Source organism: Heterocephalus glaber, unplaced genomic scaffold (genome assembly GCF_053883595.1).
Source record: "Heterocephalus glaber isolate CG9 unplaced genomic scaffold, H.glaber_assembly_v1.0 deba00001608, whole genome shotgun sequence".
Classification (NCBI taxonomy): domain Eukaryota; kingdom Metazoa; phylum Chordata; class Mammalia; order Rodentia; family Bathyergidae; genus Heterocephalus; species Heterocephalus glaber.
In genome coordinates, this window is record NW_028258379.1 from 27,740,615 (window position 1) to 27,761,515 (window position 20,901).

At 42.5% G+C, this 20,901-nt stretch overlaps 1 protein-coding gene across 4 annotated transcripts in view; it reads right to left on the reverse strand.

Annotated features, from left to right (window-relative positions):
• The window catches only part of Ptpn21 (protein tyrosine phosphatase non-receptor type 21), a 64,914-nt gene that overhangs the window by 17,126 nt on the left and 26,887 nt on the right, over positions 1 to 20,901 (reverse strand). For 3 of the 4 annotated variants that reach the window (XR_002389692.2, XM_087195452.1, XM_004837092.3), the window contains exons 5-12: positions 20,648 to 20,715; positions 19,853 to 19,923; positions 17,399 to 17,486; positions 16,973 to 17,061; positions 13,787 to 13,874; positions 12,864 to 12,943; positions 3,544 to 3,604; positions 2,836 to 2,920 (exon numbers count right to left, since the gene is read on the reverse strand). Coding sequence is in view for 3 of the 4 variants with exons in the window: in XM_087195452.1 (XP_087051578.1) it covers positions 2,836 to 2,920; positions 3,544 to 3,604; positions 12,864 to 12,943; positions 13,787 to 13,874; positions 16,973 to 17,061; positions 17,399 to 17,486; positions 19,853 to 19,923; positions 20,648 to 20,715 (630 nt within the window). In the remaining variant the exon portion in view is untranslated. The other variant, XM_087195453.1, reaches the window with a different exon arrangement.

Below are 20,901 nucleotides of genomic sequence, written 5' to 3' on the forward strand. Positions count from 1 at the left end.
ACGAGCAGAGGATCAGAGCCAGTTTCTTTGGTCTCTTCCTCCTGCCACCATGACCAACAGCATTCCAGTTGGAAGAGTCTCCCCAGGCCTGAGCCACCAAGCCAAGCTCTCCTGGAGCAGAGCCCTCCTGCTAGGGCACAAGAGACAGGCAGCCTGAGCAAGAAGAAACTCCCCTGAGAGTTTGGAAAGGCTTCTTAACACAGCATAACCTACCCTATGCTGGATGGATGGCAACACCCAGATGAAGGATGTGTGGGATAAGGATGTTCTAAGGCTCTGGGTAATGAGGAAGCATGGGCAAAGCCAGAGACCATCCCTAAAGGGCAGGCTGGAAAGGAGCAAACCAACAATGGGAAACTAGAAGAGTAGGCTATGAAAATATGCAGTCGTGAACACTAAGCAAATGAATGATCTTGCACAACACAGTTGTATATTAGATGAAGCAGCAAAGTAGAGATTGAAGATACCAACTCATATGATGCTATATCTAGTGAGAGGTAAGAAAAAGAAAAAAGGCTGGATTGGATCAGGAGCAGGGGACATGGCAGAGATACTATATGAAGGCAGTAGTATTTATAAATGACTAAATGTCCAAGGCAAAAAAAAAAAAAAAAAGAGAAGCAAAATTACATGCAGCTCAGAATCCAACTGACCAGGGCCAGATGTGGTGTGCACATCTGTAGTCCTAGCACTTGGGAGGCTGAGGAAGGAGAATGGCTTGAGCCCAGGAGTCTGAGACCAGCCTGGGCAACACAGCAAGACCTCATCTCAAAACACAAACCAACTGGGACAGGAAGCTAGCTCAGTGGCACCGCGTCTGCCTCGAAAGCATAAGGTCCTGAGTTCAATTCTGAGTACTGGAAAAAAATAAAATAAAATAAAAAAACAAACCAACCAAGAACCAAGTAACCAGGAAAGTGACTTCCTAACAAAAATGAAGTTTGGGGGCTGGGGATTTAGCTCAGTGGTTCTGCCGCCTACCTCGCAAGCGCAAGGACCCAAGTTTGATCCCCGGTACCAAAAAACATGAAGTATGGAACACAAGAAAGGAATGGACTAACGAGTAGAGAAATTAGTTCAAATGTAATTATTTCAATTTTCAGCAAGTCAGAATAGCTGACATCATTTCCTGAGTGCTCACCATAAGCCAGGCACTTCACCAAGGGCTTTGCATGCAGCAGCCCTCATAGCTGTCACGACAGTCTGTCAGACAGCAGGGAATGTGGGGCTGGGCCCCAGGCTGGGGGGGCAGTGGAAGATGAAGATCGGTCAGTCATCCTCACGCAAAGCTGAAGTGTGGTGAAACTGCTGAGGTAGCTCCCAAAGGGAGGGAAGACGGCCACAGACAGGCCTTCAGGGAACACCGAACAACTCTGACAGGAAGGCGGAGGGAGAACCCAGCTCACCTAGAAGAATGATACTTGAAGGAGGATGAGAGTAGGGGTGAAAATGATCAAAATGTGTTATATGCATGAACAAATCTGCCAAAATGAAATCAAATAATAAAAAAAAAATTGGTGGGAAAAGGAGTGATGACTGTGATGGTGAAAAGGTCCTGCGTACAGATGCCAGGAACCTCGGAGAGCGGCTTTTACAGAGTAGCAAAGGCAGAAGGGGCAAGGGGAAACCACAAGCAGAAACAAACGCACAGATCCCTGTAGAAGGAGAGGGTGCACACAAGGAGAAAAATTAACCCCAGACAATTGTTTGAAGACGGCGGAGCGCAAAAGATAGCAAGGTGTTCACAGACCGAGGTAGGAAAAGGGGCAGACAGGAGACCAACAAGACAGAGAAGCCTTGTCCTGGCGTGGGAGGGGCAGGAGTGCAGGTACAGTCAGGGTCGGTGCCTGGAGGAACACATTGAAAAAACACAAAACCACCCGAGGTGGGTGCCAGAATCCAAACCCTAGGCTCTGCTCCCCCACTGCCTACCGCCTGGCACAGCACAAACAAGGCAATCACAATCTGCTTTCTGTCCCTTCAGACTTCATTCCCTACCCATCCCCTATGGGCAAGGGCAACTGGACCACTCTCCTCTCCAAAGATCTCTTCCTCACTCTGTGCCACGGAATTCACTGTCCCCCCAAATCAGAGCGGCCACCCCAGTCAGGACCTGCCCCTCTCACTGCTGAAATCCAGCCACCTGGCAAAGTCCAGAAAGTTCTTCTCAGCCCCGCAAGATGACGCGTCTGTCTCCCATCAAATGGCACAGTAATTGCATGTGCTTTCTCAACAAAAGAATCACATTTTCTTTGATTCCAAGTTGTGTGTGGATTGGTCTTATCCCAAAATTAGATTCTGAACTTCTTAAGACATGGAACCACTCATCTGCTTCATATCTTTGTCCTTGAGGACAGCTTTATACACAGGTTATCAAGTAAAAGTTAAAGGAATGCTCAAGATTCAGCTTTGCGGCACTGTCATACAGTTCCATATACTTAACTCATGAAAACTGCAGTAAGCAAGTGTTTAAAATTTTACAATGGGAAGATCTCAGGCAGGGAAAAACAGAGTGAGACTGTGGCATCTTTTTTCTGAAAACAATAAAGAACTTTCAAAGGCCAAGGGGGGTGGGGATATTAAAAGTATGTAAATCACCCTAAAGCTCCCATTGGCCAAATTTGGGATCACCTGTGCACCAAAATTTGAAATTACAAATTTTTATCATATATTCAAGAACCTGAATGTACTGGCTTATTCTATGACTCCAGGGTGATTATAATCATGACAATTTGGGGTATAATTTCAGGCAGAAGCTATCCAGGCTTGAGGATATCTTCATAGACTTATTCATATAATAACTGTGCAAGGCTTTGCAGAGTTAGTGTACTTTACCTTGGGAAGAAGCATATGGCTCTGTATAGTGTCCATTATAATGCAGCTGGGGTGGGGGAGGCATCACATAGGGCTGGGGTTTAGGCTAAGAAATGGAAAGTTGGACACAGGGTTAAAACACATTGCCTATGTAATAGAGGTAAAGTAATTCTTTTCTGGATTCTTTCCCTCCATTAAAAAAAGAGGCTTCTAAAGGAGTTAAATATATTATATATGGAAAATAAACATGAAAACACAGTAGGTCTTACCATATATACCGTTTTCAACGCTCCCTACAATGGCAATGCTAAACCCTGTGCAGTGATACTAAGGATATTAAACAGCACAAGAAGATATGCATCCAAAAGGTAAGAGCAAGAAGGAACTGCTATCAATGTCCTTGTATAAAGACATGAATATAAGAAGCTTATATGTAGTATATTTAATCCCATCAGACAGTTATCAAGTAACTTAAACATCTACCAACTAATGCTTACTCTTGGCTAATACTTCAAATCCATAACATTTGATTGGACCTAATATTTGAATATGTATAATATAATAAATATTAGGTTGAACTTATGAAAAATCATCTTTTCTTTGGATAAAAATGAAGTATGAACACAGTTTTGTGGCTCAAACTCAAAATTAACACTACCCAAAGCATGCTGGATTATGGCAAATGACACTGCTAAAAGACAAGAAAAGTGATCCGATTTTTCTTCTTACCAGAGACATCCTCGAGGATGACCTCCTCCTGATTGGGTTCACTGTGACAGTCTGAGTTTGCCTGTAAAATAAGACCGTTTTGAGAAGAGCACACACACTTCCTAATTCTGTCAGCACAAACTACGATATAGGAAGGTAGGATGAGAAGTCTTCTAAGGTGAAAAGACAAACTGAGCCAGTCACAAATGAGAGAAAAGAAAAGTAATTTGCTGTCATCCTATGGGGGCGCTGTAGCACCTCCCCCCCCCCCCAACATCTCAGTAAGGCAAGTCTTGTGGCTGGGCCATGGCAGGCGGGGGGGGGGGGGGGGGCTGCCAACAAACTCAGCCAGTGCCTCTCTGTGGGTTGGGCTAGCACTGACCACTGACTGTCCTGACAGGGGTAAGCATCAGCTGGCAGCCCAGAAGCCTAAAGCAAAGGGGAGCGGCTTAATTCACCACAGACCCCAAACATAAGGAAAAGATAAGTATAATTTTGGTAGGGCCAGGGATTTATTTAGCTCAGTGGTGCCGCACCTGCCTTGCAAGCGCAAGGTCCTGAGTTCAATAGCCGGTACCAAAAAAATAAAAAATAAAAAATTAGATGATTTTAGTGATAGGGCTCGTATTTCTCTGAGGAACTGAATTAGGGAAAGCAAAAAGTACAGAATTTGGTTCAATAGGCCTGTGACAAACCCATTTACCTTTTTTTTTTTTTTTTTGCAAGAAACTCCTCTCTGGAGTTTTTAAAGCAGCTAAGACTAGTAAGAGCACTGACTGATATTACCTGATAATTTGGGATTTTAAACTATTCACGCAAGTTCCATCTTTGAATAAATGGGTTTTTTTAAAAAGGAACAAAATCAGAAAAGCCCATTTATAACTCCATTGTTTTTAAATAGAGGCAGCGTTTTTCTTTTTTCTCTTGTGTGTGTCAGTTTTATTGCAAATAAGGTTTGGAACCTAGAGACACTGAATTCTTGGTTTTCTGGATGACTTACTTATGTAATTTTGTCAAAGAACTTTTTAAAAACTTTTTTACTATCTGTTCCTGGCTCATGAACTTATATGACACATAATTAATTATATGACACATCAACCTTTGACTAGAGTTCTAAGGACTAAGTACTAGAAAATCCACTATTACAAAGTGAACATTTAATCCATTTAATCAACAAGTTAACTAATAATATAAAGACTCTTGTCTTCTAAATTAACATTATTCATCTGGGCACAGTGGCACATGTCTGTAATCCCAGCACTCTGGGAAGCTAAGGCAGGAGGATCTCAAGTTCAGGCCCCGTCTGGGCAACTTAGTGACTAACTAGTAAGACCTTGTCTTGAAATTAAAAAATAAAAACAGCTAGGGATATAGCTGAACCCAGAAGCCCTGGGTTCAATACCTAGTACCACAAAAATAGATAGATATTATTCTTAGCACTCTGATAACGGCTATCTATACTCACTCTAAATATTAACTTAATTGTACAAGACTTTTGAGACAAAAAGAAGACTAGTGGTTATGAGACACACCAGGTGAATAAACTGCTTTTATTGACTTCTTTTAATAATTTGTCAATGGAAAGTGTTCAGACTGTTTATGAAACACAGATGTCTATTTTATGAAAGATGCTTCCTCCCTCTGGTATTCATGTTAGCAGGACTATGCCTGTGCTGTAACTGCACACAAGATGCTGCAATTTGTTGCTGTAAAATTTACTTTGCCTCTCATTATCCTCCGTGATTGCAGCTAGGTTTCAGTAAATGGGGTCCCTTGAACTTTATGTACTCTATTAGAGACTACTACATAGATGGACTGAACTTGTATAAAATACCATAAGTTCAAAAATGAGAAGAAGGAATTGCTGACAGATTTCACTGTCAACAGACTCCGGCATGTCCACAGTTACCTGAGTGTGTTCAGCACAAAATCCAAGGATGCAGAGCTCAGGAGCTCGGGCAGCAACTCCTACCATGTTATCTATTCAGGCATCTTGCCCACTGCAGAAGCTGGTTTTGCTGAACACAAGACAAACCTGTAGGTCTTCTACCTGCCAGACTGTTCGTCCTGGGCAGTCTCACCTTCAGTTCTAACAGTCTGACCCCCTCTTTCTTCCTGGCACTGCTACACGTGCAGTGTAAGCTGAGAGCAACCTCCACAACCTCACACAGCAGAGAAAACAATGTGGCTGTTGGTTGTTCTTTTGAAACTTTTGTCATGGTTTCTATACTGATGGGTGCTGCCAAAATGAGGCAGCTGAAAGGAGCTCTTAGAAGTCACTGAGGCATAGGTACTGGAGAAGACAATAAAAAAGGGCTTCCAGTCCAAGTAACATAAATGATATTGCCTACTGAAACGGTACTGAAGACTGCTGATTATCTCATGAAATCTGAGCACCAACCCCATAAGGAAGACCCAGTTATTATGATGATGTCATAGGTGTGGAAATTGAAACGTAGTTGAAGTAAGTTGCCCCTGGCCACATGGCAAACAAGTGGCAGAACCAGCATTTAAACAAGCAGGTCTGTCAGATTTCTGGGCATGGACTCTGACTACCATTTGGCTGGCCACCTCCTTATTCCAGCTAATCTGAAAGAAGACATACCATGGCATCACTGTGCCCAGCACGCTGCTTGGCTCAAAAGGAAACTGAACAAACGAATGACGAGTGAGCGGGAACGGAAGTGGATGTTCTGTACTGAGCACTTACTGTTGAGCTCATGTTTCCAGGAATGTCTGACTTTGCTTTGTAAGCTTCCTTTCAGTCATGTGTTTGTTTTAGCTAATAAAGGGGATTTTAATGGTCAGAAAACGTGTTGGATGGCAGAAATATCTTCAATGTTTGTCTCAGTGATTTTCCTGAAAAACAAAAGCTCTTCCTCCCCACTCCAGGGTGGGCCAGGGCTGCTTCAAGAGCACCAGTCTGGCTCTGAGATCCCTGCTCCCATTTTCCTCCCGTACCTCAGGTACAGATCCCTGGTTTTGTGGAGAGGAGAGGGGCAAAGCTGGCGGAGATCATCTCAGGTAACTGGACCGCTAATGAGGGGAGGGAGTAGCTTCATCCTAGCTCCATGACATGTAGGCTTTTCAAGGGTGATAGTTACTTTCATGGAAATAGGGAGCAGCTCAGAAAGAGCAGCTGCCTTCCTGTGAGACAGGGACTTAAAAGCTGCAACTTTTGCTGAAAAGCACTGACTCTTCACTTGGACCTGCGCATACCAATGGGTAACTAAAAGGATAAAGGTTGGTATTTCTGCCTTTATTTTGTATCTGTCCCCTTTACTACTTTAAACTGTGGGTCAGATTCCTGCTTAGCTCTGTAAGTAATCATGTCAATCACCGAGTGTCTGTCTAAACAATGGTTTGTGAGCCTACATTTACCTAACCTATCTCATCCCCCTTCGAGACTGAGGATACCCAGATAAGAGTAATAAAGCATATTCAAGATTTGGCAGGGACATTCAATCGCCAGCTTTTACTACATCCTGTTTTGGATTTCCTGGAGCAGCACCTAGAAGTCTCCAGTCATTGTCCTAAACCTGCAGTCACCCTGGATTCCAGCAGAGCATCTGCATGTAGATCACCCTATGATGAGATCACCTCCCTAAGCAGGGATAATTACCCCATGTGGGAACTGAGGGTGCCCCACTAGGCAGGAGAATCATCCTATGGGAACCAGAAGGATTAAGGACTTCTGCAGGCCACATAGCAGACCTGAGCCCACCTCAGCAAGCTGATTCAAAGCTAGCCCCTGCCCTCTGATCATGTCTCCCTCAGAGCTGTGCCCCTTCACCTCTTCTCCTCAAGCTGGAGTCTTTCCCCAGTTTTTCTTCCTTTTCAATCAGAGTTTTTGCCTGTAAGTTTGTGCTCTTTGCCTTAGTTTTAATGTCTATTATTACTGAGACAGAAGTTCCCTCATGTCCAGTACCAGCTCTCCCCAAGCCCTGTTTGAAAGGGAGATATCCCACTGTCTAGCCCTGGGGCTGCTCCTCAGTCTCCTCCACCTCTTACCACAGGGCCCCTTCCCATGGATCTTCGGGAAGCGCTGTGTCCTCGCCACACCTCTGGGGTCCCAGAGGACTGGAAGGGGAGAGTGTTGCTCCATCATCTTCCAGGCCTCCCACCCAATAGGCTGAGAAGAAGATGGGGAAACCCTTCTCCCCTTCCAGGCAGGACCTATGCCAGTCAGTCTCCTGATCACAAAGTCCCCAGAAGAGATGGGCCCTGGCTGCCACGTTCACCAATAGCCCCACACTGCCGGGGACGCCTGCCAGCCCCTCACTGCATGCTGCTGCCTGAAATCCAAGTCTCCACAGAAAGTCTCTTGGGCTTGGCCTTGCAGGCTGGAGGATACAGTCCACAGAGAGAAGCAAGAAAAGCTCTACACCAAAAGCCTTTCCTTCCCAGTCATTTTCTCATATAAATTAAGGAGGCTGATTATAGTTTGCCCAGTTCTGGGGTTTGGTGTGGGGCAGAGGGAGTTAGAAGAAGCTTTCTGACCTGACTGACAATATCATCTTATTTAATTCTTAATCTAACCCTAAAGGAATATTATAAATAGTGCCATTGTCCCACTTTTATAAATTTAAAAAAAAATAATCAAGGGGAGACTCTTATCTGATGTTCTTAAGGCTTGAGTGACATAAAAGATGATTCTGTTATGTAAAGTACCTTGTTTACAGGTGGGGCTGGGAAAGACTGTTGATTGGGCCATTGGATAAATGTTAAAATTGTGAATACTGAACTATAGTTTCCTCAGGATTAGGTGAGTCACCTCACACCATCCGTAACACCATTATATTATGAATTAGGGCTGGAGTGAGGGGACTCTGGTAGGAGTGAAGTCCACCTTTCTATGCAAGGAGACTCCATATCTGAACCAGGTGTCCACAACCCACTGTCCAGCCCCAGGTCAGCTGCAGGCTGGTTAACTGCCCATCTCACGTGAGTTTACCCACCTGAGCCATGATAACAAGTCTACCAATACTTCAGAATTATTATCATCTTTTTTGTTTGTTTTTTAAAGACAGGATCTCACTATGTAGTTCAGGATGTCCTTGAACTCACTATGTAGCTTAGGCTAGCCTCAAACTCACAGGGATCCTCCGGCCTCAGCCTCCCAGGTGCTGAGACACACTAAGGTGTGTACCACCATTCCTGGCTAGAATTATTATAATATTAAATGTGACTTAATAGTCCTTGTTGAGAGTCTTAAATAGCCATAAAATTCAAAGTTATTTTTTGTTTTGTTACCCATCAAAACATTAAAAACTAATATTAAAATTTTAATTTACTTTATATGAAAAACAAATACACATATATTTCCCACAGAATGAATTGTAAATAATTACACAGGAGTAGTTCATAGAAATGGGCTTCCATGATCTAGATATATAAAGCAAAATTTGGAAAATAGCCTTTTATACATACTATTCCATTGTCAAAAGAATCAAATCTTCCTTAGATATAATATATGCAACTAATGATATTAGTTTTATTCACACTTGTCAATTAAAAGCAATATTCCAAGAAGCACATATCTGCGACTGGACCATTTACCACAATCATTTGTTGCTTTTCCCTCTCAATCTTAAGTCATTACTAGTTGATGATTTGCCCAAAATTGATTTTAAAAAGAAGGAATTAGAGTTGGAGATGTAGCTCAGTGGTAAAGCGCTGGCCTAGCATGTGAAACCCCACAGCACTGCAAATCAAACAAAGCCATTTATCACCCACCAATATGGATGTTTACTGGAAGGGGATTATGTTTTATGGTTTATTCAGAATAACTGATTCTCCACTATTTTCCAGAAAGGACTGAAGTGAAATAATGACGGCTCAATATAAACATTCTTAAATTTATGAAAGTCTTTAAAACGAAAACGCAGTGTTCCCACAGATTGTATATTTACTCCTTTAATAGAAATAATAAATAATGCCACCCAAGGCTGGGTAAACAGGCCAGCCCAAAGAGCCTCAAACGCATACAGGATCCTGCACTAGCGCCACCACTGAATCTAGCCAGCAGGGGGAGCACTTTCACATACAAATGTACCAGAATTCCTCAACCCACAGCCAGCAGAAAAGGCTCCCCAGAACCCAGAAAGAAGCAGGGCTCCCCTTCCCTGTCAGTTACTAATTACTAGAACCCATCTCGGCTAACAATGTGGGGAGGGCAGCGAGGAGAGGAGGGCTGCACGTATATGCTAATCACTGGGCGGCTCCCATCCCACTGGCTGTCCCTGCCTAGTCTCTTTGAACTGTCACTCCTGATCAGTTTCTTTGACACAGTATACAACAGCGAGTCCTTCTACAGCCTATCTCCTTCCTTCCTGGCACAAAAGGACACAAATGTTCTTTTAAGACTTCCCCTTGTTCCCAATTTACAATCAGTAGTAAAAGGAAATCAGACAAAGGGTAAAGAAGCTCTTCTCCCCTATGACTTCTACCACTCTCACTCAGGCTTCCGTTGTTCAGGAAGCCCTCACCTGCCGGGCAGCACCTGGCCAGATGAGATGAGGATGAGTGCAAGGAAGCCCTGCCTCGAGGAGCTCCATCCAATCCAATCCACAGGGAAAGGAGGCACCAGTACTCTAGCAGCCTGGGAAATGTGCTCAGAGCACAGGCTGTAGTTCTGCTGCCACCACTCACTGGGCACACAGCAGAGGCAACACATTTCAATTAAACTTCCAGACACAGCAATAATAATGTACCAAACAGGGTGACTGTAGGACTAAAGAGGACATAAGCTCTCAGCATGATGCTTGACACACAGCAAGCATTTACTAAAATGCTCTTATGAATTATAAATGTTTGTTGGTGACCAGGATGGCTTTACCACTGAGCTACATGTCCAGCACCAAAACTAGATCTTAAAGAATGACTGAGAGCCTGCGGGGAGGAAGTGCATCCACTGCAACAGTCTGGGCTGTGAGAGGCATTAACACAATGAGAACAATGGGTTCTGGAGCCAGAATCAAGGCTCAGCAGGGCCGAGGCAGGCAAGCCAGCGATGGGGGACCCAGAAGCCCGCCCTTCATTCTGTAGCCAGGAGGAACGGGGGAGCGGAACGGGCTCCCAGCCGGTCCTGACCTATAACTCCAAGAGCAGTGCTGTGTTTTTAGGCCATCCATCCGCAAGACTGAGTGGAGACAGTGAGGGGCAGGACAGCCAACCAGAAGGCACTGGGTGGGCCCAGGAGAGGGAGGACAACTTACAGAAGCATTCAGTTTAGGTGTCATGTTGCTGGAAGCCTTTCCTACTTTGGCATTCTGGGTGTGGTATCTTCTTCCTAAAGGATCCTGCAGCATAACTGACATCCCAAAGCAGAGGTCTAATTATGTTTCTATAGATTCATTCAGCAGAGTCATAGAGGACTAGAGTGAGCCAGACTCTTGGGTGGTACTGAGAATCAAGCAGTTAAGGTGAGGAGAGCATCTGCTCCCATGCATCGATGTGGAAATTACTGCAGGTCGGGGTGGGGACAACACACGAGTAAATGAACAAATACGAAAACTCAGGTGGTACTAAGTGCTATGAAGAATAAGATGGGAGGAAGAGGATAAACAGAGACAGGGTAGTGGAGGAAGATTGACAGAGGGTGGTCAGCCTCTGAAGAGGGCACCTCTGATCCGACAATTGGTGGCAATGAAGAAGCGAGGCATGAGAAGGCATAGGAAAACACATACTCCATGCAGGAAGGAGCAAGCACACCATCCTGAGAGGGGAACCAGCTCACAAGAGCAAGAATACAATGTGGATGCAATGCATTGAGCAAAGATGAGGGTAAAGGAAACAAGGCCGGAACCAGGCAAGGACCACATCACGTTCAACCTTGTACACTTGTAAGTTAGATGGATGCCAAGGGATGGGTTTAAGAAGAAGAGTAATAGAATTGACTCACACTAAACCACAATCATTCTGGCTGACTTACAGAAAAAAAGCTATGCAGGAAGACACAGAAACAAAGAGTCAGAAAGCTGCTGCAGTCTCAGATGAGAAATGACACAAAGTCATTAATGGAGGGGTAAAAATGCTCCAATTTCAGATCTCTTTTGAAGGTGGAGCTAGCCGGGCTTGCTGATGAATTGGATAGGAAGGAAAAAGGTGAATCAAATGCTCTAGGTCTGGGGCCAGGGCAACTGGGTGAGTGTAGTGTGCTGCCTCTGTGGACACAGGAAACATCAGAGAAGAAGTGGCCTTAGGGCAGGTAAAGGAGGAGAACAAGAGATGTTTTAGGCATATCAAAGCGAGACGCCAGTAGGTACCCAAAGGGACAAGTCAGATAGGCAGCAGGATGCAGGACTTTGGAGCTCAGGGAGAGGTGGGGCTGGAGATACAATCTGCTGAGCAGCTAGCATGTTACCCTGAGGTCAGGTGAAAACCCCTAGAAGGGGAGAAATGGACAGGCAGTCTCAGCACTAACAGAGCCTAAAGGGAGGAATCCGGGAGGGAGTAGGGTTCCGGCAGCCCAGGGAGGAAGGAGCAGCTAGAGGCTCAGTGCTGTGGAGGAGGACAGAGCTCCCCAAATGCCCCTGACGGAAGGTCAGCTGACCAGCCAAGCAGTGTCTACAGTGCACCTGGGAATTTGGTGTGCAGGAAGAATGCTAGTGTGCATAGCACTCCCACAGAAGTCCGCTCCGAAAGCAGAGACGCACTGCTGATGCTAGACCTGAAGCCACGCATCATGTGTGGGAGATCACAGCGTGTCTGCATGCCCTGAGGATGGCCCAGCATAGTGGGAAGCATGTGGGTCACTGAAAATGTATGTTAGGGAGAAGGGGCCTAAATTCTTCACGTAGCTTGAAAAGCTGAATAACGCTTACTCAAAATGCTGACCAGGGTACTGACTAAAAAACAAAGACTATTATCCTCTTCTTTAACTTTTGAAAATTAGAATGGTCCTAATAAGTACTTGAAAGAAATTTTAGAAGCATAACTGTAGTCATCAGAACTTGCTCTAAAGCCAAAGGAGAAAAAGATGGGTTTTTTTTTTTTTTTGGTCGTGCTGTGAATCGAACCCAGAGCCTTTACACTGAGTTAAATCCCCAGCCCTTGCTTTTTCTTTTTTTATTTTCAGATTGAGTTTCACTAAGTTGCCCAGGCTGGGCTCAAACTTTCGACCCTCCTGCCTCAGTCTCCTACAGTGGTGGGATTACACACGTACAACACCAGCCCTGGGTAACAGACGTCACTTTAATAGATAACGAAACAGAGATTATTATAAAAGTTTCAGGAGAAGTTAGCATTTGATAAAACTTCTTTGTAGATATACAAGAAAGCTTAAGATAAGTTTTTAAATGCATTATTTCCTACAATTTCCACAAGCAGGAGATACTCACAGGTTACACTGGTTCAATCTGTAAAATTTGTGTCGTGCAACACAGAGTCTCCAAACATACTTTGCTGTTTCCATGTCTTCCTGGCAAACAAAACATGCATAAAGTAATATGAAAGCACACATACAAGGTACGACTTGGTACTTTTACCAAACAATTTGTCTGAGGTCAAGATATAATTGGATGACAGGTTATGTTAAAGTCATTTCCTAAGTACTGCGATTCTTTCGTTTTCTAACACTGAGCCTGTTCTATAAATCTTACAAGTAGGATTTCAATTATGAAGATTAAAAAAAATCTGTTCCAACAGTGTATGATATTAAACAGTTTAAAAGTGCCCTGGAAATTTAAAACTTATAAAAATATCCCCTTTTATTCCTGACAAATATTCTCAAAGATTTTAAACAAAACATTTGACTCAGTGACTCAACATGGCCTTTGTGAAGAGAGCAAAAGCAAATAACTGTTATATAATATTTCTGCAAAGCTATTCATTACCATTGGAATTAAGATACTGGTGCTTGTTTTCTCCCCTACTTAGTCCTCAAATAAAAAATAAAAGAAGGGATGGAGATATAGCTCCGTGTGAAAGCATTAGATTCAATCCTCAATACTGAATTAAAAAAAAAAAGAGAGATAGCACCTGTCAAAAAATTTAGTTACTCAACACTATTCACTGAGCAGCCACTTTATACCCAGTGCCATTTTTCAAAATGTCATATTTCACAACTTCAAAATGTCTTATAAAATTAGGGTTCAATCCCTGGTACCAAAAAAAAATAAAATAAAATTAATTAATTAATTAATTAATATTAGGAAACATTAGAATTGTAATGCCACTCTTCCCCTCCAAAGGCTCAGAGAAATGCTAACTTAGTGCTTTTTTAAGAAGAGCATTCCCTGCAGATTCCTCATTTTTTACTCACAGTTTGAAACTGGATGGTCTCCTCTTTATTAGCCAGCTCTAATGCAAAAAAGGACTTGTTGTGGGACATGTTAGCAATATCGTGCCACCTAAAAAACAACAGAGGACGGCCACGTGAGTGCTCACATGTAGGTGAGGAGACACAACACATGACTTTTCCTTAAGCTTGGTGCAGAAGTTAATATTTGTTAATCATTTGGAAATAAAACAGTCATTTTAATCTCCTAGCGTATATTTTCTAATTGAAGCAATATCAGTTACTTACAAAAATAAATGCATGTACAGTAAATGAAGGAAGAGAGCATTTGAAAGATGGAAAATATATTATCCTCATTTACTAGGTTAGCTTGATGTTCAAAGATCCCCAATGCCACAACTGTTCATTCAACAAACATTGTAAAGGGCGCTCATCATAGCAATGGCAGATTGCATAGGTCCTGAGGACACTAACATTAGGCTAGCTCCTTCCCCTCAAAGGGGCACTGTGGATGGTGGTACTTGAGAGACAAGATATAAACAAACAAGTACTGTTAGATGTTGTAGTTAAACAGGATGAAAGAAGGCACAAAAGCAGGGGGAGAGCGCTCTGAAAAACTGGAGGGTAAAGATGGAGTTAAGTGCTGGGAAGGAACCCAAGGAATGAACCATTCTGGGTGTTTCACTAGGACACAAAATCCTATGTCATGTTTTCTAATTCTGTCTTATCATATTTAGCTTTCATTTATTAACACTTGCTTTATTACATAGCTGTGCGACTTTATAAAAAGGGAAAATGGTTCCGGAAGAAAAAAACTTAACCTACTTTATACTTCTTCATTGTATAAGTTGAGTATCTCTCATCAGAATCACTTTGGATTAAAAGTATTTCAGTTTTGGGATTTTGGTGTATTTCCAGACTACCAGTTGAGCAGCCCTAATCTAAAAATCCAGAACATGAAATGTTCCAAACTCTGAAACTTTTCGTGTGTATGTGATGATGGAGACCACATCCAAGGCCCCACACATGTTAGCCAAGCACTCTACCACTGAGCTACATACCCGACCCCAAAATCTAAAACTTCATGAGTATCATGTTGGAGTCCAAGAGTTTTGAATTTCATATTTTAGAGTTTTGGATTAGAAGTGTTCACCTTGTATTATATTTATTTATGTAAATTTTTTAAAGTAATTCAGTAGTGATTCAATGTTTAATAGTTAAAGCTGAAGATTATTCACATCTTATTAAATAAGGCAATTTTGGGCCGGGGATTTAGCTCAGTGGTTCTATTGCCTGCCTTGCAAGCACAAGGACCCGAGTTTGATCCCTGATAGCAAAAAAATAAATAAATAAAAATAAGGCAATTTTTAAAATTCCTGTTCAGCCTGGCACAGTGGTGCACGCCTGCAATCCCAGCACTCTGCGAGGCTGCAGCAAGGCGATCACAAGTTCAAGCCCAACCTGGGCAACTTAGCAACTAAGCTCGACCCTGTCTCAAAATAAAACATTAAAAAAAGGGCTGGGGATGAAGATCAGCAAGAAGGCTCTGGGTTCAATCTCCACTACTATGGATGAATGAATGAATCAATCAATCCTGTCTGCTGATAAAGGCAACTGGTTGGATGTCTTGAGTTTCCATACAACCTGGCAGCACTGTCAGCACTCTACCCTCCAGGTGCAGCCCAGATCCATTTTATCTCCCTGTCCTGCAGTTCAGCATGTTTGGAAAACTTCATGCCTGGCTTGGAGACAAGAGCACAACTGCCGAAGGGGAGTGGCTGGCCCAGTGTGGGGCAGTGTAGGAATGGGGCGCTGCTCCTTGGGCTGTGTCTGCTCTCTGTGGTCAGTCACTGAGCTGCCACTTTAGCGAAAAGAGCTTTCTGGGTTTGGGTTTTTTGAGACAGGGCCTTGCTATGTTCCAGGCTTGCCTCACATTCACAACATAGCCCAAGCTGGCCTGAATTTGCGATCCTCCTGCCTCAGTCTCCCTGGTAGCTGGGACTACAGGCATGCACCACCATACCCAGTTAGTGAAAGTTTTTCAAAGGAAAAACTACTCAAGGAGAAATGATAGGGATGGGTTAGAAAGCTTGAATAGTGTATGTTGGGTGGCAGAGAGTGGAGGAGTAAGAGATAAGAGGAATAAAAAAAGAGAGAGCTGCTTAATATGGAGACTAAGAGCACAGGCTGCAAGCAGAGAATCTGAGTTCAAGTCCCAGTTAATAACTGGGAGACCGTGCATTAATTATTCAGTTTTTATAAACCCCAATTATCCCACAAGCAAAATGGTGGTAACACACACTGCTCAGAGTTGTTAGAAAGATCACATGAAAAAATATACAGAAAGCACTCAGTATAGTATCTAATGCATGATAAACTACCTTCAATAAGTGGTAGACACAAAGGAATAAAAAACCAAAAGTGTTAGGATATGTTCAATACTTTATAAAAATATAAATTTTTAATATTTTTATCAGGAGAAGACAGAATCTCAGAGTAAAACTGTAAATATTCCTATGAAATGACACTGTGGATTTTCTACAGTTACAAATTTTAAGGAACTTCAATGGAAGAACTGAACAATATGATCCAATTTCTGTTTCAGATAGTAACTGGAACACAGAATACTAAAAAGGAAATGTAAGCCATTTGTAACTTCAACATTCAGAAATTTAAGTCTATTACACCCACCATTAAGACATCTTTATATATCAGTACTGTCTTTCCTATTATGTACACTCCAAGATTTCCACAAATGAATAGTAGTATCACTTCTTTATAATCTAGAGGGGAAAATCAACATTACAAAAAGTAATTGAAATTTGCTGAGAGGTTGGTATTTGAAGAATTTTGTTACATAAGTAGAGTCAAAAGAAAGGTCTTAATTTTCCACAAGAACTACCCTAGAAACCAGAGCTCAAATGAAAAATTCAGATCAAAACAAAGAATGGCCTCCATATGGCAGGAAAAGGGTCACAAATTTTTAAGCATTTTATAAGTAGGTCATTGTTAGAAGCACCAATTTCTGCACTTTGGTACTGAAGAGTGGCATATTAATGAACCATTCACTACTTTCAGATGACATTTTGGTCTAGGAAGGGAATATTTCCATTTTCTACTGAGACCTTGGGAGAGACTTATGAGCAGTTATTTTTTTAATATCATCAATAGCAGCCACAGAATGCACACATAAAATGGAAAGAAAAATACCTAAATATCACAGGAGGCCTTCCATTCTTGTGTTTCACAAAGATACCCTCGAGACACGCTCCAATGGATATGTCGCTTCCTTGGCTATCCTAAGAGCACAGAGCAGAGAAAGAATCATGAAGCAGAGGCATCAGAACTGCAACAACTTTACACCCAATTCTTTAAACTTGTTTTCCCTAAATTTGAATATAAAATGTTCAGAAGACCATATTATCTCGTAAATATGGATGCAAATTGGAACTATATTTCCTGATCATTTCAAAGCACAAACTGCAAAATGAGAATGTGCTTTACTATAAAATTCTGGTCACAAGGACCTCAGCTTTGAAGTTTCCAGCTAGAACATCGGGCCATCCTCAAGCTTCGTCACTATTCTCTCAAACTCCTACGCCTAATTTTAGAGCCTCAGCTTCAAGCCACACTTACCTTTGCAGGGTAGCTCTCTTCTCCATAACCGTCCATTCTTTCTACCTCCTGCATGTACAGCATTTCAGCATCAGGAGCTGTGAGCCCTCTGCAACCCAAGAGATGTTAGTGAGACTGTTTACAGGAATAAAAATGTCTTTAAGCTTTCCTTAAAGACTACATATAAATCTGGCATAAGACATGATAAACATTTCAGGCATCTGAGCATCTGTAATTGGTTACATCAGTGCTTCAATATTTAGCAAAAACTGACTACCAGCCAAACACTGAGCTGAACACAGGTGAGATCTATAACATCCTACACCTTAGACTGTAAGCAGGTGAGGATGGAACAGTCCCTAAAATATCAAGTGAAAGCTAGGAGTTTTTCCCTAATTGCTTAATTACCCAAAATACCAGGCATTACTGAGAATCATGTGCTAGCTACATGTCAAATAATAAATGCAGGAAACAAGCGCATGAGGTGGCTAGCAGGAAATCTCTTTTAGCGCAGGTGACTGGGGCACTACAAAGACTGGCAGGAAGGGAATGTAGGGGAAGAAGGGTTGCTCATTGGCATGGAGACTCACCTTTCCAGCCTCATCTTCTGCTGCTCCCTCAGGCACCATGGCACCCTACACGGCAGCCATTCCACACTCTGCATTTCTTTGAATACACCACACTTGCTCACACCTCTGGACCTCTCCACATGTTACTCCCTCCTCGTATACCTGTCACCCACATGAGGACCTGAGCAATCCCTAATATCCCTTGCAACTCAGTGTATGTACCCCTCCCTCTCTGTCACCTTCTGGGACTCCCCAGTGCCCACCCCACCAGGTGCAGCCATAATATATTCTGCCTACACCTCTCCCAAGGCACCTATTATCTTATCATATCACTATAATTACTGTCACATGGTTGTCCTGCCCATCCCTGTGACTGCCAGCCTGGGGATGCACTCTTGGCAGGCAGGAAATTACTGTTTTTATCTTTGAGCCAATCTAACATTCTGCCTCATACAAATGAGTTTGTAGGTACTATCTTTTCAAGGAGTGCAGAAGCGTTGGGCACAATGGCGCATGCCTGTAATCCCAGAACTCTGGAAGACTTAGGCTGAGGCAAGAGGATCACAAACAAGTTCAAGTCCAACCTAGGAAACTTAGCGAGACCTTGTCTCAAAATAAAAAATTTTTAAAGGGCTGGGGGAGTGGCTTAGTGTTAAGGCCCTGGGTTCGATCCCCAGTACCAAAAAACAAAATTAGAAGAGAAGCAGAAGTGAATGAGTTAAAAGTGATAGAGGGCTGGGGATTTAGCTCGAAAGCACAAGATCCTGAGTTTGATCCCCAGTACCAAAAAAAAAAAAGTGACATAACTCAGGACAATGTGTGCTTCTGGACAATGTGTGATTATGCGAGGGAAAAAAAATTGGCTGACTTAGATAGCAGAAAAGAGATGGAAAGGCAAGATTTCACCAACTTATGGAGAGCAAGAAAATATCCATGAACATTTAGGAAGGAGTGGGGGAGGGATAAGAGGAAAGAGATATTTTAGAAGATTAATATTTTATAAAGGATTGTATAGATTGGAGTGGAGAGAAATCAGTGGCAAAAGGTTTATTCAGAAGAGAATATGGAGAATATGGGCTGGAGATGCATTTGAGTAAGGCCATGGGTTCAATCACCAGTACCACAAAAAAAATGGTTATAATCAGACAAGACTTGGTTTCAAATCCCACCTCTGCCACATATAAAGATTAAAGTCTTTTTGAGCTTAGACTGCATCTCTAAGGTAGAGATCATCTTTACCTTAAAGAATACTGTAGTTATAAGAATGTAATGGTATATGATACTTGGCTTAGACTAAGGTAGCATTCTCTGAGAGGGTTTTTCTTATAGGCAACACAGATTCACCATCAAAGAAAGTCATACCCACCAGCCCAGAGGTATACAGAGCAGACAGAAAAAGCTCAGTCGGGGCAAGCAGCACCAGAGCTCTTATCAAGCCTCCCAGATGACAGAAATACTGCTTCTAAAAGTACCCTGGGGGAATAATTGCACTTGCTGCACTGTAAAAGGAAACAATCTTCCTAAGGTTGCCTTCCCCATACTGTTACTTAATATATAAGGTGATGATCTGGCATCCTTTAATAACTGACTGTTCTTCATTTCTTTCATTTCCTCAATAGTAAAACATGACTGACGAATGAATGTGGGCCAGTGTCCCCTTAAACACACTCGGCACATAGTGAGTGCTAGGGAAATGCCGGCTACGTGTACAGCTGAGTAAAGTTCTAAATGTAATGTGCCAATACAGATTTCAAATTCAAACAGGAATAATTCCATACTTTTCTTTTTTGGTAGCAGGGATCGAACTCGGATCCTTGCACTTGCACAGCAAGCAGCAAAACCACTGAGCTAAATCCCCGGCCCAATTCCATACTATTTATTGCCATGTCTTATTTCACGGTGTTACCTGTATTTCTGATGTAGTAAGACCACTTTTTGTGTTGCTTCTTCCAACACTTTTTCATCTTGCAGCCACCCCTGAAGGAAACACACAGAAGTACATGCGTACATTTCTTAGGAGGAATCCTTGCTGCTGTTATTGACTCTCCATTCAGGCAAAAATCATGACCAGTATTACTATTTGGGAACTTGGCTTATCTGTGTAATTGTGATCTAAGGAATTAAGTGGCTTCTGTTCAGGAGCCAAGAAACTTGCCCTCCCTTTTCAACTCATCCCAGAGAAAATTTGAGCTGAGTTATTTCAGGTTGGTGACAGCTGCCAGCCAGTTCTGACCCAGCGTGAAAACACCTTGTGCATTCTCTGGCTGGTGGTGTAGATGCTCAGAAGAGCGGGCCATACAGTTTTCTCGTCACCTCCATCAGTGACAACTTTAAAAAGCAGAAGGCAATGTCTTTTTTAGATTGCTGATAAGAAGTCAAATTCATTTCAATATCACCTTTGTGAGGTTCCAGGCCTTCTGTTAAAAGCAAATCCTCTATGTGATTCTTAGAAGCTGAAAACAAATCCCCCTCCTTAGACTCACATTCAAAAGAAAACAGCAGCGGCTGCAGACTTCAGTTTCTGTAAGTTCACAAGTACCAAGAAGACTACAGTCGGGCAAGAACTGACACTGCGATGTTTATACGAGGGAACTGAGTTCTTCACACTATTGCAGCCTAGCGAGTAGACACCACGGGGACTTCACTGCAGGAATTTCTAAGGGCCTTTTACAACAAGGTCCAATGCCAAAAGAAGACTTACCACAGGAAATAAGGCAAATTTCTGAAGAAAGTCCTGGGATTCATACTGATCAAAGTCACCGAAATCAGCTATAGAAAATGACATATATTCACATGTTGATTATGTTTAATCTGCATAGCAGAATGTGCATAACAAAATTCAATAGGCAGTACAGGATGGTGTGCTTATGACTCAGAAGTCAACTCTGCCTGAAAACTACAGAATGTGTATTTAAAATACCTTTTAAAAATGTTAATTAGGTAAGTTCATGCATC